The sequence below is a fragment of the Oncorhynchus clarkii genome, chromosome 16 (genome assembly GCF_045791955.1).
Source record: "Oncorhynchus clarkii lewisi isolate Uvic-CL-2024 chromosome 16, UVic_Ocla_1.0, whole genome shotgun sequence".
NCBI classification, from domain to species: Eukaryota; Metazoa; Chordata; class Actinopteri; order Salmoniformes; family Salmonidae; genus Oncorhynchus; species Oncorhynchus clarkii.
This window is the reverse complement of record NC_092162.1, coordinates 28,279,024-28,307,009: the sequence shown is the minus strand read 5'-3', so window position 1 is coordinate 28,307,009 and position 27,986 is coordinate 28,279,024. Positions and strand designations below refer to the sequence as shown.

The 27,986-nt window shown below is 40.3% G+C and overlaps 2 protein-coding genes across 3 annotated transcripts in view; both read right to left on the bottom strand.

Moving 5' to 3' along the window:
* Nucleotides 1-55: 55 nt before the first annotated feature.
* On the bottom strand, nucleotides 56-11,395 carry LOC139368295 (interferon regulatory factor 3). 2 transcript variants are annotated; one of them, XM_071107041.1, is made up of 11 exons: nucleotides 11,156-11,395; nucleotides 10,295-10,467; nucleotides 9,883-10,051; nucleotides 9,553-9,605; nucleotides 9,388-9,448; nucleotides 9,147-9,221; nucleotides 8,554-8,799; nucleotides 8,016-8,106; nucleotides 7,607-7,893; nucleotides 4,012-4,133; nucleotides 56-1,183 (listed from the first exon to the last, which is right to left on the bottom strand). In XM_071107041.1, exons 2-11 carry the CDS (start codon nucleotides 10,457-10,459, stop codon nucleotides 1,058-1,060), a joined length of 1,395 nt encoding a protein of 464 aa, XP_070963142.1. In that variant the 5' UTR covers nucleotides 10,460-10,467; nucleotides 11,156-11,395; the 3' UTR covers nucleotides 56-1,057. The 2 variants fall into 2 exon arrangements, with proteins under 2 accessions (XP_070963142.1, XP_070963143.1); XM_071107042.1 differs by having other exon boundaries at nucleotides 7,721-7,893; nucleotides 11,156-11,368.
* A 3,164-nt stretch (nucleotides 11,396-14,559) lies between these two features.
* LOC139368294 (proline-rich protein 12-like) overlaps nucleotides 14,560-27,986 on the bottom strand; it is a 55,833-nt gene continuing 42,406 nt past the window's right edge. Inside the window, exons 12-15 of the mRNA XM_071107040.1 lie at nucleotides 25,481-25,578; nucleotides 16,658-16,789; nucleotides 16,363-16,458; nucleotides 14,560-15,909 (exon numbers count right to left, since the gene is read on the bottom strand). Coding sequence (XP_070963141.1) covers nucleotides 15,775-15,909; nucleotides 16,363-16,458; nucleotides 16,658-16,789; nucleotides 25,481-25,578 — 461 coding nt within the window. The 3' untranslated portion in view covers nucleotides 14,560-15,774. The remainder of the gene's footprint in view (nucleotides 15,910-16,362; nucleotides 16,459-16,657; nucleotides 16,790-25,480; nucleotides 25,579-27,986) is intronic.

Below are 27,986 nucleotides of genomic sequence, written 5' to 3'. Positions count from 1 at the left end.
TATTTTTGGTCAGCTACAATGACAGAGTGAAGAAAGTGATGTAGATTAAAACACATTTTAAAGGTATTTTTTTATTTATTGTAGTCTGAATTAGTCTCACCGCAGCATACAGTTAAGTCTTGACTTATGAAAGAGTGGTTTTGAAAACGAGATGAGATAGTTATGATGAGTGATGCATTCAATCTCATACATACATGCTATTGGCCAGTCGACCTTTAAATAAAGGTGTGAAATCCATTGTACCATATTACAGTTATTATTTATTAAGACTTAAGTGAAATAGATGCCATGCCTATGCATTACCTCTCCAGTTTAGATGGATAATAACTGTGCTTGATTTGATATTTATCCTCAATTAATAATCCTGAACTGGTGCTCACAACTTGAAAAAGTTAGGAGCACAACATAACATTTAAAAGAGCACCAGAAAAGTGGATATAGCCTATATGAATTCAAACAACTTCTGAAGCACATGTTGTGCCCTAGAAACGAATAGGTAACCCTGTAAACACATTTGTTTATTATAAAAAGCTAAAATTGATACAAATACCTGTCATTGAAACTACATGAGTAGAATATTAGGCTTCTACATAGTTTGGGCATTTTTGTTGGCTAATTCCGTTTTGTCCTAAATTAAACCACATCATGAGGGCACCTTTGAGGTCAGGACAAATTTAAGAAGTTTACATTTTGAGTGTAGCAACCAACAGCAATACATAGACTGTTGTTTGGTTAGCAGTGTTTCTGTAGTCTACGTGTGAAATCAGCACCAGCACACTGGTGCTCCCAAATAAAAAATCCAGGTCGCACAGCAAAATATTAAGGAGCATATGTGACCAAAATAGTTGCAATTTAGAACCCTGCATACCTTGTTGATTACAGTATCATTAAAAAAACCCAAAACAGAGTGAGGTTCCCTATTAGACATTCAACTTAAATGCTTATCACATACTGTTGTTTTGGTTCTGAACAGTTGATCAAATATGGTCATACAAAATAGTAAACGTTATGACAGAATGGATACTCAGTATTTTACAGTAGGTGGATCAGTCCCTCTTTAGCACAAGTCCATCATCTCCTGTAGAGACTCCTGCAAGGACAGCTGCAGTTCCACAGACTGCAGAGAGGAGGCACCACCTTCCACCGCCATTGACTTCAGTAGCTCCAGAGAGGTTAACACCACCTGATAGTTTTAAAAAAAACATGCAGAGGAAAACAAACAGAATCTCACTTCCAAACACCTAATGGAGTGTGTGCAGAGGCGGACTCAAAGTACGTGACCGCCGAGTGCTGAAACGTGTAGCACGTTGATGGGTTTGGATTTCTGAGATTGAACTATTAATTATAAGTTATAGAGACATGAGAGGTGCTGTACTTAAACTTGGGAGGGGATGGGTGCAGGGAAAACGGTCACATGTGGCAGTACTGATAAGGGGAGGAACCGTTTATTGCCGATGTCACTCAGCTCCCTGCCTAGCAATAATGACGCAATGTTTAGCGATAAGGAGGAGACTCAACCCAAAGTGGGGTACGTATACTACCACGGGTGGAATCACGTCTTTGTCGATTCAGCTCTTTAATCCTCTGGGAAGAATAAAGTTGGTTTAAGCTTTCACAGTGTCCGTTGAGTTCTTACTACAATAATTAGAACCTAACAGCGTAAAAATAGTCTGTCCTCGGTTGCAACACTCACTACCAAGTTCCAAACTGCCTCTGGAAGCAACTTCATCACAATAACTGTTCGTCGGCAGAGCTTCATGAAATGGGTTTCCATGGCCGAGCATCCGCACACAAGCCTAAGACCACAATGCGCAATGCCAAGCGTCGGCTGGAGTGGTGTAAAGCTCACCGCCATTGGACTCGGAGCAGTGGAAAAGCATTCTTTGGAGTGATGAATCACACTTCACCATCTGGCAGTCCGACTGATGAATCTGGTTTTGGCGGATGCCAGGAGAACACTACCTGCCCGAATGCATAGTGCCAACGGTAAAGTTTGATGGAGGAGGAATAATGGTCTAGGGCTGGGCCCTTTAGTTCCAGTGAAGGAAAATCTTAACGATACAGCATACAATGACATTCTAGACAATTCTGTGTTCCAAATTTGTTGCAACAGTTTGGAGAAGGCCCTTTTCTATTCAGCATGACAATGCCCCCCATGCACAAAGCGAGGTCCATACAGAAATGGTTTGTCGTAATTAGTGTGGAAGAACTTGACTGGCCTGCACAGAGCACTGACCTCAACCCCACTGAATACTTTTGGGATGAATTGGAACGCTGGCCTCGAGCCAGGCCTAATTGCCCAACATCAGTGCCCCGACCTCAGTAATGCTCTTTTGGCTGAATGGAAGCAAGTCCCTGCAGCAACCCATGATTTTGGAATGAGATGCCCGACGAGCAAGTGTCAACATAGCTTTTGGTCATGTAGTGTATATCAGTAAAACAATTTGCGATATCGACCAATACCGATATATTTTTTTGCCTTTTTAACCTTTCTTAGCGCAGATACAAACAGCAACAAGGTTTCTATTTATTTTTACATTTATTTTACCTTTATTTAACTAGGCAAGTCAGTTAAGAACAAATTCTTATTTTCAATGACGGCCTAGGAACAGTGGTTTAACTGCCTGTTCAGGGGCAGAACGACAGATTTGTACCTTGTCAGCTCTGGGATTTGAACTTGCAACCTTCCAGTTACTAGTCCAACGCTCTAACCACTAGACTACCCTGCCGCCCCTATGTTTATAAGGCTAATAAGAAAAGATGTCAAATGACTTGGATATTTTAAAAGGTGTAAAAACAAACATTGCATTAAAAAGGTACTGGTAAGTTCGGGAAAACATCAGGGAAGACCATCAGGCAATAATTGTTTGAGCAAGACATCAGGCAAGGGAATAAAACAAATATTGCTAGAACCCATTTCTTGAATTCTAAATAAGACATTTGAAAGCTCTAATTTTGACTGTCAAAATACCTCTTATGGCAGTAACTTCACAAGCACTAATTATGGTCAATTTAGACTGAGAATAGTATTGAGTTATGGTAAGGGGTGAAATAAGTATAGCCAGTTATGATTGTAATGGTTTAGCAGGTTATAAACGTGGCTAAAGGAAAAGGAATATAACATAAACTGTTTACAGGAAACTCACTACACATCCTTAGATGAAGTTGTGTGGAAAAAGGAATGGGGTGGTGAAATAATATTCTGTCATGGACAAAGGAACTCAAAAGGTGTGATGATATTAACTATCAAAAATGTTGATCTGAATGTACAAATAATTAGGAATGATTCGCAAGGAAGGTGGATCTTTTTGAATAAGAAAGTGGACGAAAAATAGATTTGGCTCATTAATCTATATGATCCAAATCAGGATGATCCATACTTCATCTAAAATATTTATACCAATTTATTGAACTTACAGGCAACAAATGATCAGATCATTATGGTAAGAGTCTATAACACAGTGCTAAGTACCTCAATGGACCATAAAGGAAATCACTCCAAAAACTATCATCACCGTGCCCTTAATGAAATCACAAATATTATGGACACATTAGAAATAGTGACTATTTGAAGACTAAAAAACCCCAACCCAGTGAGATATAGATGGAGGAGACTTAACCTTTTGATGCAAGAGAGAAAGAGACAAATAGTCAAGACTACCTTGGTTAAAACCTCTTGGGGCTAGGGGGAAGAATTTTCACTTTTGGATAAATAGCGTGCCCAATTTAAACTTCCTGCTACTCATGCCAAGAATATAAGATATGCATATTATTCACAGATTTGGATAGAAAACACTAGTTTTCACTAGTTTCTAAAACTGTTTGAATCATGTCTGTGAGAAAACAGAAACCATTCTGCTTGTCACAACCGCTAATAGTGCACATCGTAGGTAACTAACAAGCGTAGGTGAACCTCGAGCAGAGGAGGAAGGCAAGATAACAACAATTATGTATTACTAAACAAAATTATGCCAAGTTCACAAGGCCTGCTCATGACTGTGTGTGTCTTACCTCGACCATGACCAGTTTCTTCTCCCAGGGTCTGTTGTCCGGGTCTGGCCACTTCTCTCCCAGACAGAAGAATAGAGAAAAGGGGGGACATTTTCCTTCATTGTTTATGAACTTCAACAGCCCTGGAGAAAGAAGGAAAGAGGGTGAAGGGATTTTAAGGTCTATGCCAGAGAACTACACATCTACCTGAAAGACTGAATCACCCCCTCTCAAACCTATAAAAGGGGAAGTTCAGTATTTTACAACTTATTGTTAGATGTTCCTAACAGGGCTCCAGGGTGACGCAGAGGCACAGAGTCGTCCGGGTTAGGCCATCATTGTAAATAAGAATTTGTTCTTAACTGACTTGCCTAGTTGATTAAAAGTTAAAGAAAAAAAAGAAAACAAAAAAAGTTTCCAACCCTGAAAGTTGTCTATGGGCCAGGAGAAACTGTAAAGACAAAATCACACAGGGGACGTCCGTCGATGGTGTGAATTTGCAAATGAGAGAATCACGAGCATTAATTCAAATACACAGCATTGTGTTCACCTGCGTTATCATGAAAAGTAATTCTAAACAGTTGTACTCTCTCTTGAAACTCGGAGCTGCAGCATTCCTCAAGTTTTCCAGCAGTAGACTGGGATACATACATCCCCATGATCAAAATTAACATAGGTAGGCTGCTGCATTGTTTTCAAATCTGTAGCCTATTTGTCAGATAGGCCTAAACCATAGCCTACAGACCAAAATATTTTTTAACCATAGAACTTTACTTAACGTTGAAGTCCTTAGCCAAATAGACTTTAACTCAGTACTTCACAATTCCTGACAATTAATCAGAGCAAAAATTCCCTGTCTTAGGTCAGGATCATCACTTTATTTTAAGCATGTGAAATGTCAGAATAATAGTAGAGAATGATTTATTTCAGCTTTTATTTATTTCATCACATTCACAGTGGGTCAGAAGTTTACATACACTCAATTAGTATTTGGTAGCATTGCCTTGAAATTGTTTAACTTGGGTCAAACGTTTTGGGTAGCCTTCCACAAGCTTCCCATAATAAGTTGGGTGAATTTTGGCCCATTCCTACTGACAGAGCTGGTGTAACTGAGTCAGGTTTGTAGGCCTCCTTGCTCGCACATGCTTTGTCAGTTCTTCCCAAAAATGTTCTATGGGATTAAGGTCAGGGATTTGTGGTGGCCACTCCAATACCTTGACATTGTTGTCCTTAAGCCATTTGACACAACTTTGGAAGTATGCTTGGGGTCATTGTCCTTTTGGAAGACCCATTTGCGACCAAGTTTTAACATCCTGACTGATGTCGTGAGATGTTGCTTCAATATATCCACATAATTTTCCATCCTCATGATGCCATCTATTTTGTGAAGTGCACCAGTCTCTCCTTCAGCAAAGCACCCCCACAACATGATGCTGCTACCACCGTGCTTCACAGTTGGGATGGGGTTCTTCAGCTTGCAAGCCTCCCCCTTTTTCCTCCAAACATAATGATGGTCATTATGGCCAAACAGTTATATTTTTGTTTCATCAGACCAGAGGACATTTCTCCAAAAACTAAGATCTTTGTCCCCATGTGCAGTTGCAAACCGTAGTCTGGCTTTTTTATGGCGGTTTCGGAGCAGTGGCTCCTTCCTTTCTGAGCGGCCTTTCAGGTTATGTCGATATAGGACTCGTTTTACTGTGGATATAGATGCTTTTGTACCCGTTTCCTCCAGTATCTTCACAAGGTCCTTTGCTGTTGTTCTGGGATTGATTTGCACTTTTCGCACCAAAGTACATTCATCTCTAGGAGACAGAATGCGTCTCCTTCCTGAGCGGTATGACAGCTGTATGGTCCCATGGTGTTTATACTTGCGTACTATTGTTTGTACAGGCATTTGGAAATTGCTCCCAAGGATGAACCAGACTTGTGGAGGTCTACAATTTTTTTTCTGAGGTCTTGGCTGATTTCTTTTGATTTTCCCATGATGTCAAGCAAAGAGGCACTGAGTTTGAAGGTAGGCCTTGAAATACATCCACAGGTACACCTCCAATTGACTCAAATTATGTAAATTAGCCTGTCAGACGTTTCTAAAGCCATGACATAATTTTCTGGAATTTTCCAAGCTGTTTAAAGGCAAAGTCAACTTTAGTGTATGTAAACTTCTGACCCACTGGAATTGTGATACAGTGAAACAACCTGTCTGTAAACAATTGTTGGAAAATTTACTTGTGTCATGCACAAAGTAGATGTCCTAACCGACTTGCCAAAGCTATAGTTTGTTAACAATAATTTTGTGCAGTGGTTGAAAAAATAGTTTTAATGACTCCAACCTAAGTGTATGTACACTTCTGACTTCAACTGTAGCTAAGTAGGGAAGTAGGAACAATTCCTTGAATTCCCTTTCTACAAACGACCCACACAAACTCTTGACCAGATATGATTAATTTGAACCAAGGCACTCAATAACCATGCACATTGAAATGTATCAATCGACTTGTCTGTCAGCAACAGTGATACCGACAAGGAATGACATTGACAAAGTGATATATAAATCCGAAACACAATTCAGCTCGTGACGCAGTTGATGCTCACGGCTATTTGTTATCTCTTATTCACTCCCATCCATTCTATTTCCAGCGTAAACACACTCATTCATGCGCATAATTATTTTTTATGAAACACTACCCGTGTGATTTGGACTTAATCCGTGGTTGGGTTTTCTTCACTGAAAACTTCAGCTAACTTAAGATAAATGTATAGCAGCAACCGGGAACGGTTTCCCGCCCAGGGGGGGGGGGGGGGTGACTTTTCCAGAGCTAAATAACCGTATCCCGTTCTGCGCATGTTACTTTGGGGCTAACAAAAACGACATAGTCGCTGCTCCCCCTTCCCCTTTCTCATTGTCAATCGTGAGCGATAATTATTTACGTTTTACCGGTGAAATCTCCATGTAGCATCTGCATGGCAACCATATAATCTCATTCAGTTTTATGGGAATATGCATTTAGATCTTCTTGAATTACGTATTGTTGTTTCGTGACCATTTTTTTTAGCAGATGGTGTTAAACTGTTGCCTATCTGTGTTTTGTTTCAAACAAAGCACATATTTTGCCTAGTGGCGTGCGCTGTTGAGTTTTTACAACATGTCAATCATGTAATTTATAGTTACAGCAGAGAAAATAATTGGATGAGAACAGGAAGAGCGCCGGAAGCAGCAGCGGAGGGAGCAGAGGAGCTACGTAGAAAAATTGTTTGTGAAGTAGCATATGCGCAGAAGGTAGGGACGGCTGTTTAGCTATCTGGAAGAGGTGTCCAGATAATCTGGTCACGCAGCCAATCCGTTTAGAAGATTGCAAGGTTGCTCCCATCACTCCCATTGATCTTTAGCTAGCGGTGGCTAAAGTTAGCTGAAGTTTATAGTGGGTGAATCCGAAACACGGACTACACTTTCTCCTGGCCCATAGACTACTTTAAGGTTGCGGAACCATCTTACATTTAGTAAATACTGAACTTCCCCTTTAATACGTTTCTCTGAAATTATTTTTTAAAACATTTTATCATGCCACCTTCCTAAGAAAATAAATCAGTCTCAGTATATATTTTCCTCTTTCACCTCCATAGAAGTCCTTGGCCTGATATAGTGGTTCCGGGCATTTGGACACTCCCTGGGGCCTCCTGCTATTGTCAAACTTGTCAAGGCTCCAGAAGGCCTTAATTTCACCCTTACGGAGTCCGTAGATGATGGACCCGGAGGCACCCACCTCCAGGCCCTCTCCCAGGAGAGCCAGGATATCTTGGGTCAGTTTGGCCTGAGTTTCGTCCTGGACAGGCGGTGGACTGGGCAGAGAGACCAGATTCAGGCCAGAATCTGGGTCCAGAAGCGGTTGTGTAAGTTCAGGTCTAGTAGAGACAGAGCTACCAATTATTCCATCGGGGCTAATCGTCCTGGGTTCATAACCAAACACACAATAGACAACACAAATTACAAACATGTAGCCTAGCTGTGCTATATGCCATCTTACCTGTAGACTAATCTGAACCCTGCCTCGTTCTCAACCAGCTGCTCAGGCATCTTCACTCCCCGGTAGTACACAGAAACCCTGAAGTGAGTTTCTAGGGGAAGAAAGGAAAATAATAGATTGTTGTCAAGATGAGAGGAACAACTAAACCTGGGGAAAGATAGTGTTCTGTGCATGACCATATACTGTCTAGATACAACATTGAAATCATGGGTAACCCAACGAGAGTGGCACTCCCATAACAAAACAGGGTTGTTTCAGTAGCAAAAAAAACATTTTGAAATGGAGGGAAGAAGGATGTTCAACTTGTTCATGTAGAACACAGATTGTGTTCTACATGAACAATGCCTGCTGAACAAAATCTTGAGCAGCCCTATAAGCATTTAAACTATTAACATTGGCACGCCCACATTATAATTTATAATTATATGTTTTTCAAAGACAGACTATTGACACCAACTACTGTGTGAAGAGAAGCCAATTGGCATTAACTTCAATCCTAGCACCCACAAGTAGAAATCTAATAATATTCATAACTTACTAAAATTTTCGTCCACCATGGTTCTGGACAATTCATTTGTTAACTGCTCCACCATCTGCTGTTCATGGGCACCACCGACGGCTCCATCCATTGGATACACCGGTTGCGGGGGCAACACGGCTCCACCCACAGCATCCTCCATTACAACCGGATTCTGCTGTTGCCCTAACAAACCATGCCCTCCAATCGTGCCCTCCATTGGATATTGCAGTTCCTCGACGGGGAGTTCATAACCCTGAATAGCTTCTGCAGAAGAGGTTGGAAGAGTTAAGAGAAAGACTTGGATAATAGCCTATATTATGATAATCATTATGGGCCGGTTTCCCGGACACAGATTAAGCCTAGGTCTAGGGCTTCCTAGTCCAGAAAAAGGCTTAAAAGATGCACTATGCCGAAACCACTCCGTCATTTCCTGGTTGATTAAATTCTAATAGTTCACCTAATTTCAGTTTAGGTGACGAAACAATCAGGTATAGTGTATAGAATCGTTGCACCGACGCAACTGCTGTGAAATATATTTTTCATAACTACTGGTAGCTCGCGATTGACCTGTTGCTGGTCAAGAGTGCCACATTGGAACGGTTGGTTCCCACCTGTTTGTTCAATGTTCAACCCTTGCAGACATTTCTGAAGTAAATCCTGGTTGATAGTGGTTGAGATCCCCTCCGCTGGTGAGTAGTTGTGGGAAAGATGAGTGAAGACATAACATGAGATAACAAAAGAGACATAGTACATTTCATAAATGTACATTTACCCTACTTTTAGATTGCATTAAATATCATCCATTTCCTGAAAGATTGTCGTTAAATTGTCACTAACTTTTATCTGCATTACCTGTGTATACAGTTTCTTCTGCTGCAAGGTAAAGGTCATTAAAACATGGTAGACCATGACTCTAAAAGAGCAGAGTTGGGGAAAAAGAAGTGGTGTTTAAAAAAGATTTTACAGTACAGGTACTGCATTCGATTCACAAGTGAGAATTCTTATAAGCACACTCACTTCATGTAATGGACTGGGATCTTGATACAGATCATGTTCTGGTTGCTGAGATCCTTTAGAGATGCACAAGTTTGAAAACAAAATGATTGAGTGTCATTTCATGTTGTTTCAGAACTGAAGTTCTGCTACTAACGTATGTCTCCATTTAGATATGTAATATTTTTGCAACTTTCAGTAAATGATTATCTCTTGGCCATTTACTGTATATTAAAGAGAACGTGTTCTATTTGACTCATATTTAACTCCTATGTCACACCCATATGTCATTGTTTTAATAATAAACCAAGCATTGAATTGTTTTCCTTTGTATTTTTTTGGTTGGTGCTTTACCTCCTGTGGGTGCCTCATCTGGCCACTGGAACAGTTTGTTGGGGTTGGCTGCATCATTTTTGTTGTCATGGAGCATTTTGAACCCCTTGGCTCGGAGGGCAGAACGGAAGTTTCTCTTCCAAATGGAGTGGTCGCCTTGAACCCTACCATTGCTAACCTCAGCCCACGCCTAAGGAGAAGTGGGGGCTGTATCATACCGTATCATATCGTATTTTTGAAAGTTATTTATCTTGAAAACTTGATTGCTGACATGCAACACATTTTGGGACTATAAACAATGGACTAATGAAACAAATACTGTACCAAAATATAGTTTTTGGGAGGAACTTTGCTTTAAGTTTTGGGAGCAGTAAATGGTGAGTAACACTGTTCTTCTTTATTTTTTAAGTGAGGAGCGAGATATTGACTTTACCTTGAAAATAAGTACATCATCGCTGCAGGAATCCTGCCTCAAAGCATGTTTCCAAGGGATGCAGAACTCTGTTTGCTCCTGATTGGTCCAGGTAACCCCGGGATACCGGCCACTATTTATCTGTTCGCGCAGCCATGGGATGAGGAGCGGTTTGGATTGAGACATGTCTTAATCTAAAAGAGTTAAAGAAGAGCATTGTGACAGCCTGTGTAAACTGGGAACAATATGTATAAAATAAATTGTGGTCAGTATAGTCAGTATCTTTCTGTAAATCAGATTTATTTTTGAATACTCCCTTTAAAAAAAGATGAAAAAACCAGACATGCATTTACATTCACAGACTGCAAAATGATAAAAGCGATAGAATGAATAAAAGTTCAAGTAACAGTCATAGGGGTCATCATATTACAAAAATACACGCGTTTTAAAATCAGAGATAATCTAAATATAGCCTAGTATTCAGATTAGACGGTACATGATAAAACAGGTTGAGTATACTTTGTGTAAAAAAATAATTTGAGCAATGCAACACAAATTACACATCTATGGATCTATCCATGTATTTTAAAACTGTTAGGATTCTGGTTTAGGCTGTGTATCATCGTAGATTATGGATTTCAAAGAAATGCAACTCCACTGTATCTGTATCATAAATGTATTAATTGTGCATGTTATGGGTAATCCTAAATACTCTTTGCTAGTTCAGGACCGCAATAAATCATTCCCAGAGATTGTAGTGTGTAATAACAGACTTCGATTTGATTGTGTCACTTTCCCACACACACAGGTAATTGACATTTGCATTAGATTGAGTAACGCTATAGTGCTAGCAAAGAATGGCACATTTAAAGGTTATCTTACCTCGTCTTCGGACAGTGTGCCGAAGTTCACGAATCAGTATTTTCTGGATTAAAGTAAAGCTCCGTCTGGTAATTATCCTTAACATATATCATGCAAAAAATGTGAAGTGTGTCGACCGTGACTACAGAAACTCGCATCAAAACCTCAATTAAATTCAAACCGATGTATCTCTCTCTGTATGTCCTATCAAGCGAATGCTTTCTTGGGAAATCCAGTGTCTTCAGTTTCGTTTTCCAGTTTATACGTCACAAACAGCTCTGAGGTAACTTCCTTTTTTTGATCTATCCAATACCACTAGGTGGCGTAGTCACACTATTTCAAAATCAAATCACATTTTATTGGTCAACTAAACATATTTTGCAGATGTTATCATAGGTGCAGTAATACCGAACAATACACACAAATCCCAAAAAATAAATCAGACATTTTAAGCAAATACCTGAACAAGCAATGATTCTGGAATATAAATATACAGTGCCTTGCGAAAGTATTCGGCCCCCTTGAACTTTGCGACCTTTTGCCACATTTCAGGCTTCAAACATAAAGATATAAAACTGTATTTTTTTGTGAAGAATCAACAACAAGTGGGACACAATCATGAAGTGGAACGACATTTATTGGATATTTCAAACTTTTTTAACAAATCAAAAACTGAAAAATTGGGCGTGCAAAATTATTCAGCCCCCTTAAGTTAATACTTTGTAGCGCCACCTTTTGCTGCGATTACAGCTGTAAGTCGCTTGGGGTATGTCTCTATCAGTTTTGCACATCGAGAGACTGATATTGTTTCCCATTCCTCCTTGCAAAACAGCTCGAGCTCAGTGAGGTTGGATGGAGAGCATTTGTGAACAGCAGTTTTCAGTTCTTTCCACAGATTCTCGATTGGATTCAGGTCTGGACTTTGACTTGGCCATTCTAACACCTGGATATGTTTATTTTTGAACCATTCCATTGTAGATTTTGCTTTATGTTTTGGATCATTGTCTTGTTGGAAGACAAATCTCCGTCCCAGTCTCAGGTCTTTTGCAGACTCCATCAGGTTTTCTTCCAGAATGGTCCTGTATTTGGCTCCATCCATCTTCCCATCAATTTTAACCATCTTCCCTGTCCCTGCTGAAGAAAAGCAGGCCCAAACCATGATGCTGCCACCACCATGTTTGACAGTGGGGATGGTGTGTTCAGGGTGATGAGCTGTGTTGCTTTTACGCCAAACATAACGTTTTTCATTGTTGCCAAAAAGTTCAATTTTGGTTTCATCTGACCAGAGCACCTTCTTCCACAGGTTTGGTGTGTCTCCCAGGTGGCTTGTGGCAAACTTTAAACAACACTTTTTATGGATATCTTTAAGAAATGTCTTTCTTCTTGCCACTCTTCCATAAAGGCCAGATGTGTGCAATATACGACTGATTGTTGTCCTATGGACAGAGTCTCCCACCTCAGCTGTAGATCTCTGCAGTTCATCCAGAGTGATCATGGGCCTCTTGGCTGCATCTCTGATCAGTCTTCTCCTTGTATGAGCTGAAAGTTTAGAGGGACGGCCAGGTCTTGGTAGATTTGCAGTGGTCTGATACTCCTTCCATTTCAATATTATCGCTTGCACAGTGCTCCTTGGGATGTTTAAAGCTTGGGAAATCTTTTTGTATCCAAATCCGGCTTTAAACTTCTTCACAACAGTATCTCGGACCTGCCTGGTGTGTTCCTTGTTCTCCATGATGCTCTCTGCGCTTTTAACGGACCTCTGAGACTATCACAGTGCAGGTGCATTTATACGGAGACTTGATTACACACAGGTGGATTGTATTTATCATCATTAGTCATTTAGGTCAACATTGGATCATTCAGAGATCCTCACTGAACTTCTGGAGAGAGTTTGCTGCACTGAAAGTAAAGGGGCTGAATAATTTTGCACGCCCAATTTTTCAGTTTTTGATTTGTTAAAAAAGTTTGAAATATCCAATAAATGTCGTTCCACTTCATGATTGTGTCCCACTTGTTGTTGATTCTTCACAAAAAAATACAGTTTTATATCTTTATGTTTGAAGCCTGAAATGTGGCAAAAGGTCGCAAAGTTCAAGGGGGCCGAATACTTTCGCAAGGCACTGTATATGATGGTGTGTGTGTATATAGAGTATATGGACAGTATAGGAATTTAAAAGGTGTGTACAGCAGTAGTTGTACAGGATGAGCCATAACTAGAATACAGTAAAATACATGTGAAGTGGGTAAAACAACCGTATGTAAACATTAAAGTGACCAGTGTTCAATGACTATGTGCAGTACATTGGTCAGCAGTCTCTAAAGGTGCAGGGTAGAGTACCAGGTTGTAACTGTCTAGTAACAGTGACTAAATTCAGGGCAGGGTACTGGGCGTAGGCTGGCTATTGGGGACTATTTACAGGGTGTAAAGTATTTTCAAGTAGTACTTTCAACTATTTTTACTTAATTATTTTTTGGGGGTATCTGTACTTTACTATTTATATTTTTGACAACTTTTACTTCACTACATTTCTAAAGACAATCATGTACTTTTTACTCCATACATTTTCCCTGACACCGAAAAGTACTCATTACATTTGGAACACTTAGCAGGACAGGAAAACTGTCTAATTCACACACTTACAAGATAACATCCCTGGTCATCCCTACTGCCTCTGATCTGGTGGATTCACTCAACACATGCTTCTTTTGTAACTGATGTCTGAGTGTTAGAGCATAGAAGCTGCTTTTCAGTCTCAGTCCCAGCTTTGATGCACCTGTACTATCTCTGCCTTCTAGACCAGGGCTTAATGTCTGCTGGTTTTTGTATTTTACTTTCAAGTAAGACCTAGACAACCAGGTAAGGAGTTCCCTTACTAATCAGTGAACTTAATTAAATCAATCAAGTACAAGGGAGCGAAAACCCGCAGACACTCTGCCCTCCGTAGAAAGGGTTTGACACCTGTGTTCTAGAAGGTAGTGGGGTGAACAGGCCTCCTGAGGTTGAAGAGGTGCTGTTGTTACAACTTCTTCACCACACTGTCTGTGTGGATGGACTATTTCAGGCTGTCAGTGACGTGTACGCTGAGGAACTTAAATCTGTTCACCTGCTCCCTGCCGTCTCTTGAAGTCCACAATCAGCTCCTTCATTTTGTTGATGTTGATGGAGGGGTTAATTTCCTGGCACCACTCTGCCAGGGCCTTCACCTCCTCCCTGTAGGCTGTCTCATCGTTGTTGTTAAACAGGCCTACCACTGTTGTTGTCTGCAATCTTGATGATTGAATTGGAGACATGCGTGGACACACAGCCATGGGCGAACAGGGAGTACAGGAGGGGGCTGAGCAGGCACCCTTGTTATGCTCCAGTGTTGAGGATCAGCATAGTGGAGGAGTTGTTGCATTTCATATACATTGATTTCAACAACAAATTGTTCTTTGCCGGTTTTATTTGTTTTTCAAATACAGGGTTAATGTACAGAAGAAAACAATTTGTCAAGAACTGTACACTATTTACACAAAGACTTTCTTTCGAAGGAAAATTTGATTGACTTTTTTTTGGAAACATAGTAATATGCCCAAATATCAAACTAATAAAATTGAAATTACTATTTCCTTTTTAAATATTACTTATTTATAACCACTCGTGTATAAGGGAACTGGATATGGTTATTAGTTTCTTTCATTTTTAACCTGCATGATTCTGATGAATGAACTAATGCACTACAATGTCTACATTTCAAATATACTCTCCCATTCTCCCCTTTTACAGACATAGTTGATAACATGATTCCGTCTCCTCCTCAAATCTTTTGTATAGAAAAAAAAGGAAGACAGCTCGGATACGTGGGTGCACGATTTTATGTATAACCTGTGAAAAATGTTACTTAAAATGCTAAGGCGGCATCCCAGCGCTTGTGAGAGTTTATATTAAAAACCTCATAAATAATACAAATGTGTTTATATACTACCACATAGCGCGCCGGTACTGCCGACTACTGTCGCATAGAGCGAGCGAGAATTAACACCTTTATGTTGCATCCGTTCCCATATAGTCACACTGCTCACTGCACTCCTCTAACACAATGTTTTAAAAAGCATTCTCGCCCACGTCCACTCGTTAAAAGCCGTTAGAGTCTTTAAAAGATAATTTATGTAAAAACAAAACAGTAATAGATTCTCTCTGAACTGTTTGGGACTGACACCGTTTTACAATGTCAGTATGACAATCCTCTGTAACTTGGTGCAATACCTCATCCATCTGCCTTGTCTTTTCTCTGTGACCCTAATGTCAGTCTTTGTCTCCTGATTGGTCAGTCTCCTCTCTTGGCCCATCAGGAACGACCCCAGCACCTGTGGGGTCATCATCCATTCTCAAGGTCAAGTAATTCTATATTTTAGTAATTGAGCAACTAAGGAGAGGTCACTCTCCAAGGTCACACCTACCAACCCTCTTGTTCCTAGAGTGGCCTTTCAAGTTGTCCCTCAGACCCACACGACTCCAGGTGGGATGGGGCCTCTATACAACTCTATTCCCTCGTTTCCACTCGTTCACCAACCTCTGTTTCTGGGGTCCTAGTTTCTTGTGCCTTATGTTCTTTGGCTTTCCCTCTTTCTTTCTGTATTCTTTCCCCTTGGTCTGTCCCTCAGGCCTTGGTGCTGAGTGTGAGCAGCTCGATGAAGGAGTTGAAGAGGGTGTCCAGCCAGCCATGGTTGGCCATACACTGCTGCACCACCTCCTCCTGCCCAGGGTCCTCAGCTGCCTGCTCTATAGTGTTGGTCTGCCAGGGAAGACAGAATATAAGCACAATATATGTTTTGACTATGGTAATAGTATGTCTATTTGAAAAATAGAAGTTCATGTCTAGGCTATGACGTATCTACCCAAGGAATAAACAATATTTGATGTATGCTGGGGAAACAATATTAATATAAACAAAATATTTAGAATTCCTATCAACTATTGTTGATTGGCAATGAAGTATGAATTTAATTTAGTTGACTATGTCAGCATGGGACATATAAAACACTATATATTACAACTCTTGTGTGTTGATTGGAACAATATAAGCTTGTGTCTTTAAGCAGTGGTTCGGGAATGAAACAAGATGGACTAATATTTCTGCTGGGTAAATATTTTTTTTTTTAAAGAACTGTTCTCGATGCTATTTAAATATCACAACATATTTAAATACCTATTACAATAGTATAAAATACAGGTCGGATGTCCTTACCTCTTTCTTACAATGTAAGAAAGTATGATATTTATAATGATGCAGGGAGTGATAGAGGCTGTAGATCCGACATGACTCTGTTGACAGTTTAAGGTCCTGGCGGAAGACAGAGGTTATTCTAATAGTATAAAAACATATGAACCCCCCCCCCCCCCACATCTAATCAAGGTTCAACAGCACGACATGGGAATACACACACACTTTATCAACTTATAAGAGATGGACAACCAACCCCTCCCCCCCCACCCCCCCCCTCCCTCCAAACACACACACAGAATTACCAACAAACACACACCTGTGGTTTGGGCAGGCTCTTCTTGACTCGGTTGAGAGTCTTGCGGTTGTAGCCCTCCCCACTGAACCGCACCCTCACAGTTCCTGAGTCCAGGGGGTCCCCCGCCATCTGAGGGTACATGTGCAGGGCATCCTAAACGGGTGGAGAGAGAGAAATAGGAAGGACAGAATGAAAGGTAGACCTTGAATATTGAAAAGGCTAGAATGTTTGAGGTTAAATAGAAACATAATATTCTATAAACAAATATAAAATGTAAATTCATGAGAATCCTGCAAACAAATACATACAACAGATGGCCAGAGAAGCATACACAAGAGTGAAGAATACATTAGGAACACATGATCTTGCCATGACAGACTGACCAGGTGAAAGCTATGATCCCTTATTGGGGCGGCAGGGTAGCCGAGTGGTTAGAGCGTTGGACTAGTAACCAGAAGGTTGCAAGTTCAAACCGCCGAGCTGACAAGGTACAAATCTGTCGTTCTGCCCCTGAACAGATAGTTAACCCACTAGGCCGTCATTGAAAATAAGAACTTGTTCTTAACTGACTTGCCTAGTTAAATAAAGGTAAAATAAAAATATAATTATTGATGTCACTTAATTAATCTACTTTAAAATCAGTGTTGATGAAAGGGAGGAGACAGGTTAAAGAATAATGTTTAAGCATTGAGGCAATTGAGACATTGATTGTGTATGTGTGCCATTCAGAGGGTGAATGGGCAAGCAAAACGATTTAAGTGCCCTTGAACGGGGTATGGTAGTAGGTGCCAGGCACACCCGGTATAAGGGTGTGTCAAGAACTGCAAGGTTGCTGGGTTTTTCACCCTCAAAAAGGACATCCAGCCAACTTGACAACTGCGGAAAGCATTGGAGTCAACATGGGCCAGCATCCCTGCGGAATGCTTTCAACGGCTTGTAGTCCATGCCCCGACGAATTAAGGCTGTTCTGAGGGGAAATTGGGGTGCAACTAGGTGTTCCTAATGTTTTGTACACTCAGTGTGCGTGCGCACACACCTAATCTCATAGCAAAAGGTCTGAATACTTATAACATTTCAGTTTTTGATTTTTAATAAATTTGCAAACATTTCAAAAACCTGTTTTCGCTTTGTCTTTATGGGGTATTGTGTGTAGATGGATATTTTAATTTAACCATTTTACAAAAACACTATTCTAAAATGAATAAAATTTTGATTGGAGTCCAGTCAAAAGTTAAAATAAGTGTTCATCCAGTATTGTTGTAATTGTCATTATTACAAGTTTTAAAAAAAAATAGGCAGATTAATTGGTATCGGCTTTTTTTGGTCCTCCACTAAATCGGTATCGGCATTGAAAAATCATAATTGGTCGACCTCTAGTTTACATAAAGGTCCCATAGTTGAGAGTGCATATCAGAGCAAAAACCAAGCCATGAGGTCAAAAGGGATTGTCCATAGAGCTCCGAGACAGGATTGTGTAGAGGCACAGATCTAGGGAAGGGTACCAAAACATTTCTGCAGCATTGAAGGTCTCAAGAACACAGTAGCCTCCATTATTCTAAAATGGAAGAAGTTCGGGAACATCGAGACTTCCTAAAGCTGGCCACCCGGCCAAACTGAGCAACCGGGAGAGATGGGCCTTGGTTAGGGAGGTGACCAAGAACCCAATGGTCACTCTGACAGAGTTCCTATGTGGGGATGGGAGAACCTTCCAGAAGGACAACCATCTCTGCAGCACTCAACCAATCAGGTCTTGGTAGAGCGGCCAGACGGAAACCAGTGCTCAGAAAAAGGCACGACAGCCCAATGTTTTTCAGCGGCAGGGACTGGGAGACTAGTCAGGATAGAGGGAAAGATGAACGGAGAAAAGTACAGATAGATCCTTGACGAAAACCTGCGCCAGAGAGCTCAGGATCTCAGACTGGGGCGAAGGTTTAGCTTCCAACAGGACAACAACCTTAAGCACACACAATAAAAAAAATGCAGAAGTGGCTTCGGGACAAGTCCCTGAATGCACTTGAGTGGCCCAGCCAGAGTCAGGAAGAAAAGTCTCAAAAAAAGTCTCAAGGCTATAATCGCTGCCAAAGGTGCTTCAACAAAGTACTGAGTAAAGGGTCTGAATACTTACGTGATTTCAGTTTATTTTTTATAAAATAAAAAATATATAAAAAATAACCTGTTCATGCTTTGTCATTATGGGGTATTGTGTGTAGATTGATTAGGGGGAAAACGATTAAATACATTTTAGAAGACGGCTGTAACGTAACCAAACGTGGAAAAAGTCAAGGGGTCTGAATACTTTCCGAATGCACTGTATATACACAGTACCAGTCAAAAGTTTGGAAAACAATTCATTCCAGGGTTTTTCTTAATTTTCTACATTGTAGAATAAAAGTGAAGACATCAAAACTATGAAATAACACATATGGAGTCATGTAACAAAAAATTGTTAAATCAAAATGTATTTCATATTTGAGATTCTTCAAAGTAGCCACCTTTTGCCTGGATGACAGCTTTGCACACTTGGCATTCTCTCAACCAGCTTCATAAGGTAACCTGGAATGCATTTTAATTAACAGGTGTGCCCAGTTAAAAGTTAATTTGTGGAATTTCTTTCCTTCTAAATGTGTTTGAGCCAATAAGTTGTGTTGTGACAAGGTAGGGGTGGGTATACAGAATAGAGTTGGACATAGTGATTTTTCAACGCCGATACCGATTATTGGAGGAACAAAAAAAGCTGATACCGATTTAATCAGACGATTTTTATACAGAAGTTCACATACACGTAGGTTATTAGTCACAAACTCATTTTTCAACCACTCAACAAATTTCCTGTTAACAAACAATAGTTTTGGGAAGTCGGTTAGGACATCTACTTTGTGCAGGACACAAGTAATGTTTCCAAAAATTGTTTACAGACAGATTATTTCACTTAGAATTCACTGTATCACAATTCCAGTGGGTCAGAAGTTAACATACACTAAGTTGACTGTGCCTTTAAACAGCTTGGAAAATTCCAGAAAATTATGTCATGGCTTTAGAAACGTCTGATAGGCTAATTTACATCATTTGAGTCAATTGGAGGTGTACCTGTGGATGTATTTGAAGGCCTACCTTCAAACTCTGTGCATCTTTGCTTGGGAAAATCAAAAGAAAAGCAAACACCTCAGAAAAAAATTGTAGACCTCCACAAATCTGGTTCGTACTTTGGAGCAATTTCCAAACGCCTGAAGGTACCATGTTCATCTGAACGAACAAACAAACAATAGTATGCAAGTAAAAACACCATGGGACCAAGCAGCTGCTGAAGGAGATGAGTTCTGTCTCCTAGAGATGAACGTACTTTGGTGTGAAGTGTAAATCAATCCCAGACCAACAGAAAAGGACCTTGTACCTGTTTCCTCCAGCATCTTCACAAAGTATCTATATCCACAGTAAAAAAAAAGTCCTATATCGACATAACCTGAAAGGCCGCTCAGCAAGGAAGAAGCCACTGCTCCAAAACCGCCATAAAAAAGCCAGACTACGGTATGCAACTGTACATGGGGGCGAAGATCATACTTTTTGGAGAAATGCCCCCTGGTCTGATGAAAAAAAAAATAGAACTGTTTGGCCATAATGACCATCGTTATGTTTGGAGGAAAAAGGGGGAGACTTGCAAGTCGAAGAACACCATCCTAACCATGAAGCACGGGGTTGGAAGCATCATGTTGTAGGGGTGCTTTGCTGCAGGAGGGACTGGTGCACTTCACAAAATAGATGCCATCATGAGGATGGAAAATTATGTGGATATATTGAAGCAACATCTCAAGACATTATTTATTTATTTGTTATTTTACCAGGTAAGTTGACTGAGAACACGTTCTCATTAGCAGCAACGACCTGGGGAATAGTTACAGGGGAGAGGAGGGGGATTAATGAGCCAATTGTAAACTGGGGATCATTAGGTGACCGTGATGGTTTGAGGGCCAGATTGGGAATTTAGCCAGGACACCGGGATTAACACCCCTACTCTTACGATAAGTGCCATGGGATCTTTAATGACCTCAGAGAGTCAGGACACCCGTTTAACGTCCCATCTGAAAGACGGCACCCTCCACAGGGCAGTGTCCCCTATCACTGCCCTGGGGCATTGGGATATTTTTTAGACCAGAGGAAAGAGTGCCTCCTACTGGCCCTCCAACACCACTTCCAGCAGCATTTGGTCTCCCATCCAGGAACAGACCAGGACCAACCCTGCTTAGCTTCAGAAGCAAGCCAGTAGGAGGCACTCTTTCCTCTGGTCTAAAAAAATATCCCAATGCCCCAGGGCAGTGATTGGGGACACTGCCCTGTGGAGGGTGCCGTCTTTCAGATGCATACCACTGCTGATATGCTGCTGGCATAAAGTCAGGAAGTTAAAGCTTGGTTAAAATGGGTCTTCCAAATGGACAATGACCCCAAGCATACTTCCAAAGAGGTGGCAAAATGCCTTAAGGACAACAAAGTCAAGGTATTGGAGTGGCCATCACAAAGCCCTGACCTCAGTCTTATAGAAAATTTGATGTCAGAACTGAAAAAGCATGTGCTAGCAAGGAGGCCTACAAGCCTGACTCAGTTACACCAGCTCTGTCAGGAGGAATGGGCCAAAATTCCCCCAACTTATTGTGGGAAGCTACCCGAAATGTTTTGACCCAAGTTAAAAAAAAAAATATTTGGGATAGTGGGCAGTATTTTCACATCCGGATGAAAAGCGTGTTCAAAGTAAACTGCCTGCTTCCTCAGGCCCAGAAGCGAAGATATGCATATTATTAGATTTGGATTGAAAACACTCTGAAGTTTCTAAAACAGTTTGAATTATGTCTGTGAGTATAACAGAACTTATTTGGCAGGCGAAACCCGAGGACAAACAATTCAGATAGTTTTTTTTAGGTCACTCTTTTCAATGTGTTTTCATTGGGAATCCAGATTTCTAAGGGACTTGCTTGCAGTTACTATCACTTCCACAAGATGTCAACAGTCTTTAGAAATTGGTTGAGGTTTTTCCCTTTGAGAAATGAAGTAGCAGCATTGTTCAGAACGAGGGTAGAGGGAAGTGTACTCTTTGTAAGAGACGTGTGACCTGAAAGCTCGCTACACTTTGTTTTCCTCCGGTATTGAACACTGTTTATCACGTCTTAAATTGTATTGATTATTTACGTGAAAAAATACCTAAAGTTGTATTAGGAAAGTTGTTTGAAATGTTTGGACAAAGATTACAGGTAACTTATGAGATATTTTGTAGTCATGTTGCGCGAGTTGGAGCCGGTGTTTTTCTGGATCAAACGCGCCAAATAAATGGCCATTTTGGATATATATCGACAGAATTAATTTAAAAAAGGACCAGTTGTGATGTTTATGGGACATATTGGAGTACCAACAGAAGAAGCTCGTCAAATGTAAGGCATGAATTATATCTTTATTTCTGCGTTTTGGGTCGAGCCTGGAGGGTCGAAATATGATTGTCTGTGTTTGCTTGCTGGGGTGCTGTCCTCAGATAATAGCATTGTTTGCTTTCACCGTAAAGACTTTTTGAAATTCTGACAATTTGGCTGGATTCAAAAGAAGTGTAGCTTTAATTTGGTGTATTACATGTGTGAATCCATGAAAGTTACATTTTTATAGTCATTTATTTGAATTTGGCGCTCTGCATTTTCACTGGATGTTGGCCAGGTGGGAAGCTACCGTCCCACCTATCCCAGAGAAGTTAAACAATTTAAAGGCAATGCTGCCAAATACTAATTGAGTGTATGTAAACTTCTGACACAATGTGATGAAATAAATAAAAGTTTAAATAAATCACTCTACTATTATTCTGACATTTCACATTCTTAAATAAAGTGGTGGTCCTAACTGACCCAAGACATGGAATTCTTACTCTGATTAAATGTCAGGAATTGTGAAAAACTGAGTTTAAAATGTTTTTGCCTAAGGTGTATGTAAACTTCCGACTTCAACTGTATATATTTGTAATAATGATAATTACAACACTGAATATACACTTATTTTAACTTAATATAATAAATAAATAAAAATCTATTTAGTCTCAAATAAATAATGAAACATGCTGAACTTGGTTTAAATAATGCAAAAACACAGTGTTGGAGAAGAAAGTAAAAGTGCAATATGTCATGTAAGAAAGCTAATGTTGAAGTTCCTTGCTCAGAACATATGAAAGCTGGTGGTTCAATATTCCCAGTTCTTCAATATTCCCAGTTAAGAAGTTTTAGGTTGTAGTTACTATAGGAATCATGATGCATCGACTATTTCTCTCTATACCATTTGTATTTCATATACTTTTAACTATTAGATGTTCTTATAGCCACTTTAGTATTGCCAGCCTAATCTCAGGAGTTGAAAGGCTTGAAGTCATTAACAGCGCTGTGCCTCAAGCATTGCTAAGAGCTGCTGGCAAATGCAGGAAAGTTGGAATGAATGCTTACGAGTCTGCAGCTGCCTACCACCGCTCAGTCAGACTGCTCTATCAAATCATAGGCTTAATTATAATAGAATAAACACAGACATACGAGCCTTTGGTCATTAATATGGTCAAATCTGGAAACCATAATTTTTTTAAACAAATGTTTATTCTTTCAGTGAAATGCAGAACCGTTCCGTATTTTATTGAACGGGTGGCAACCCTAAGTCTAAATATTGCTGTTACATTGCACAACCTTCAATGTTAGGTCATAATTATGTAAAATTCTGGCAAATTAGTTTGCAACGAGCCAGGCAAGCCCAAACTGTTTCATATACCCTGACTCTGCGTGAAATAAACGCAAGAGAAGCGACACAATTTCCCTAGTTAATATTGCCTGCTAACATGAATTTATTTTAACTAAATATGCAGGTTTAAAAAAAATATACTTGTGTATTGATTTTAAGAGAGGCATTGATGTTTATGGTTAGGTACATTCCCGCAACAAATATGCTTTTGTGAAATCATCACCTGTTTGGCGAAGTAGGCTGTGATTGAATGATAAATTAACAGGCACCGCATTGATTATATGCAACGCCGGACAAGCTAGATAAACTAGTAATATCATCAACCATGTGTAGTTAAATAGTGATTATATGAAGATTGATTGTTTTTTATAAGATCAGTTTAATGCTAGCTAGCAACTTATCTTGGCTCCTTGCTGCACTTGTGTAACAGGTGGTCAAGCCTGCCACGCAGTTTCCTAGTGGAATGCAATGTAATCGGCGCCCAAAAATGCAGATGACCGATTGTTATGAAAACTTGAAATCGGCCATGCTGATTAATCGGTCGACCTCTAATACAGAAGATGGTCTTTTACCAAATAGGTCTAAGTCCATATTATGACAAGAACAGCTGAAATAAGCAAAGAGAAACGATAGTCCATCATTACTTTAAGACATGAAGGTCCGTCAATCCGGAAAATTTCAAGAACTTTTAAAAAGTTTCTTCAAGTGCAGTTGAAAAAACCAAGTGCTATGATGAAATTGGCTCACATGGGGACCGCCACAGGAAAGGAAGACCTAGAGTTACATCTGCTGCAGAAAAGTTAATTAGAGTTAATTGCACCTCAGATTGCAGCCCAAGTAAATGCTCCACAGAGTTCAGACACATCTCAACATCAACTGTTCAGAGGAGACTGCATGAATCAGGCCTTCATGGTGACATTTCTGCAAAGAAACCACTACTAAAGGACACCAATAAAAGAAGAGACTTGCTTGGGCCAATAAGCACGAGCAATGGACATAAAACTGGTGGAAATCTGTCTTTTCGTCTGATGAGTCCAAATTTGAGATTTTTGGTTCCAACCAACTTTTCTTTGTGAGATGCGGAGTAGGTTAACGGATGATCTCCGAATGTGTGGTTCCAACCATGAAGCATGGAGGTGGTGATGTGATGGTGCTTAGTCTGTGATTTATTTAGAATTCAAGGCACACTTAAACAGTATGGCTACCACAGCATTCTGCAGAGACACGCCAACCCGTCTGGATTGCGCTTAGTGGGACTATCATTTGTTTTTCAACAGGACAATGACCCAACACACCTCCAGGCTGTGGTAGGGCTATTTGACCAATAAGGAGAGTGATGGAGTGCTACATCAGATGACCTGGCATCCACAATCACCCAACCTCACCCTAATTGAGATGGTTTGGGATGAGTTGGACTGCAGAGTGAAGGAAAAGCAGCCAACAAGCACTCAGTAAATGTGGGAACTCTTCAAGAATGTTGGAAAATAATTCCAAGTGAAGCTGGTTGAGAGAATGCCAAGAGTGTACAAAGCTGATATCAAGGCACCTTTGCACCCCATTATTTATATCTCTACTTTGCACATTCTTCCACTGCAAATCTACCAAGTCAGCCAGTGTTTAACTTGCTATATTGTATTTACTTCACCACCATGGCCTTTTTTTTTGCCTTTACCTCCCTTATCTCACCTCATTTGCTCACATTGTATATAGACTTATTTTTCTACTGTATTATTGACTGTATGTTTGTTTTACTCCATGTGTAACTCTGTGTTGTTGTATGTGTCGAACTGCTTTGCTTTATCTTGGCCAGGTCGCAACTGTAAATGAGAACTTGTTCTCAACTTGCCTACCTGGTTAAATAAAGGTGGGAAAAAAAGGCTAAGGGTGGCTACCTTGAAGAATCTCAAATATATTTTGATTTGTTTAACGCTTTTTTGGTTACATGATTTCATATGTGATATTTCATAGTTTTGATGTCTTCAATGTTATTCTACAATGTAGAAAAATAGTAAAAATAAAGAAAAACCTTGAAATGAGTAAGTGTGTCCAAACATTTGACTGGTACTGTATATACACACACAGAGTACATTCAAAGCAGGTTACCTGGTGCTGAGTACCCATGTTAACTCTCCTCATCAGCCTCCTCTTCTGTTCCACAATGATGCCGTCAATCTTCCTCATCCCGGGGAGGTACAGCTCATCTGAGGGAACCAATGGAGAGCAAAACATTATTAAATGGATATGTTTCACACGGCTCTCAATCATTCCAAACCTTGGGGAGGCTAACCAGGGGCATATTCAGTTGATGAAATATTTTAATACAATGCTCAAAGGTTTGTACTGAACGACACACTTTCCTACAACAGTGTGCACTGCTCTTCAACATTCCTAAAGGTATGTTTGCTCTTGTTTGGTGTGTGTGGCATGGTGTAGCCTGATCAATAGGGGTTTGACCATTTGCAATCTCAAAATACCAAACAATTGATCTCTCAGCCACCATAACCACAACTTTCTTCAACTGGTCATTCAGAACAGTACAGTTTACGTTCAAGTTAACGTTAAGCGTTGGGCCCTTACAAAACTCTTTACTGAGATATTAGAGCTGACATGACCACACTAGCTGCTTTTCACAAATGAGCACAGAGCAACTGCTGAATCAGACACTTTCTAATAACCTTGTTCCTGCAATTAAAGGTGAATGCATAACCAGGCCAACCAAGTTCAGCGCGGCCTGGACCAATTGTGTAAATCATGCAACAGTGACCCTTTCTATCAAATACATCTAACTCCTAATCAGAATGATTTAGGGCCAAGTCCTCAACTTGGGATAACCATGAGGCAACTTGTACTTTCTCACAAAGCATTGGCATAATGCAAGACCTACAGTTGAAGTCGGAAAATTACATAAACTTAAGTTGGGAGTCATTAAAACCCATTTTTCAACTACTCCTCAAGTTTCTTGTTGACAAACTATAGTTTTGGCAAGTCGGTAAAGACATCTACTTTGTGCATGACAGGTAATTTTTCCAACAATTGTTTACAGGCAGATTATTTCTCATTGTATCACAATTCCAGTGGGTCAGAAGTTTACATACACTAAGTTGACTGTGCCTTTAAACAGCTTGGAAAATTCCAGAAAATTCCATCACGGTTTTAGAAGCTTCTGATAGGCTAATTGACATCATTTGAGTCAATTGGAGGTGTACCTGTGGATGTATTTCAAGGCCTACCTTCAAACTCAGTGCCTCTTTACTTGACATCATAGGAAAATCAAAAGAAATCAGCCAAGACATCAGAAAAAAAATTGTAGACCTCCACAAGTCTGGTTCATCCTTGGGAGCAATTTCCAAATGCCTGAAGGTACCACGTTCATCTGTACAAACAATAGTACGCAAGTACAAACACCATGGGACCATGGGACATACTTTGGTGCGAAAAGTGCAAATCAAGCCCAGAACAGAAAAGGAAATTGTGAAGATGCTGGACGAAACAGGTACAAAAGTATCTATATCCACAGTAAAACGAGTCCTATGTCGACATAACCTGAATGGCCGCTCAGCAAGGAATAAGCCACTGCTCCAAAACCACCATAGAAAAGCCAGACTACGGTTTGCAACTGCACATGGGGGCAAAGATTGTACTTTTTGGAGAAATGTCCTCTGGTCTGATGAAACAAAAATAGAACTGTTTGGCCATAATTACCATCCTTATGTTTGGAGGAAAAAGGGGGAGACTTGCAAGCCGAAGAACACCATCCAAACTTTGAAGCACGGGGGTGGCAGCATCATGTTGTTGGGGTGCTTTGCTGCAGGAGGGACTGGTGCACTTCACAAAATAGATGGCATCACGAGGTAGGAAAATTACGTGGATATATTGAAGCAAATGGGTCTTCCAAATGGACAATGACACCAAGCATACTTCCAAAGTTGTGGCAAAATGGCTTAAGGACAACAAAGTCAAGGTATTGGAGTGGCCATCACAAAGCCCTGACCTCAGTCCTTTAGAAAACCTGTGGGCAGAACTGAAAACGTGTGTGTGCGCAAGGAGGCCTACAAACCTGACTCAGTTACACCAGCTCTGTCAGCAGAAATGGGCCAACATTCACTTACTGTGGGAAGCTTGTGGAAGGCTTCCCGAAACATTTGACCCAAATTAAACAATTTAAAGGCAATGCTACCAAATACTAATTGAGTGCATGTAAACTTCTGACCCACTGGGAATGTGATGAAAGAAATAAAAGCTGAAATAAATCACTCTCCTATTATTCTGACATTTCACATTCTTAAAATAAAGTGGCGATCCTAACTGACCTAAAGAAAGGGAATTTTTACTAGGATTAAATGTCAGGAATTGTGAAAAACAGCTTAAATGTATTTGGCTAAGGTGAATGTAAACTTCCGACTTCAACTGTACGTCCATTCCTTCAGATTTGCGAACATTTCTCTGCCCCAAGGGGCACAGTAAAGTTAGGATTTGTCCCAAAGAATGGCGGGTAAGTTATGATTCGTCCCTAAGGGAGGCAGAAAGACTAACTCCAACTCCCTAGATGCTAATGGGGTATAATTCAGTGAGGTGAAACATTCTGAATGTTATGAATATATCAGACATG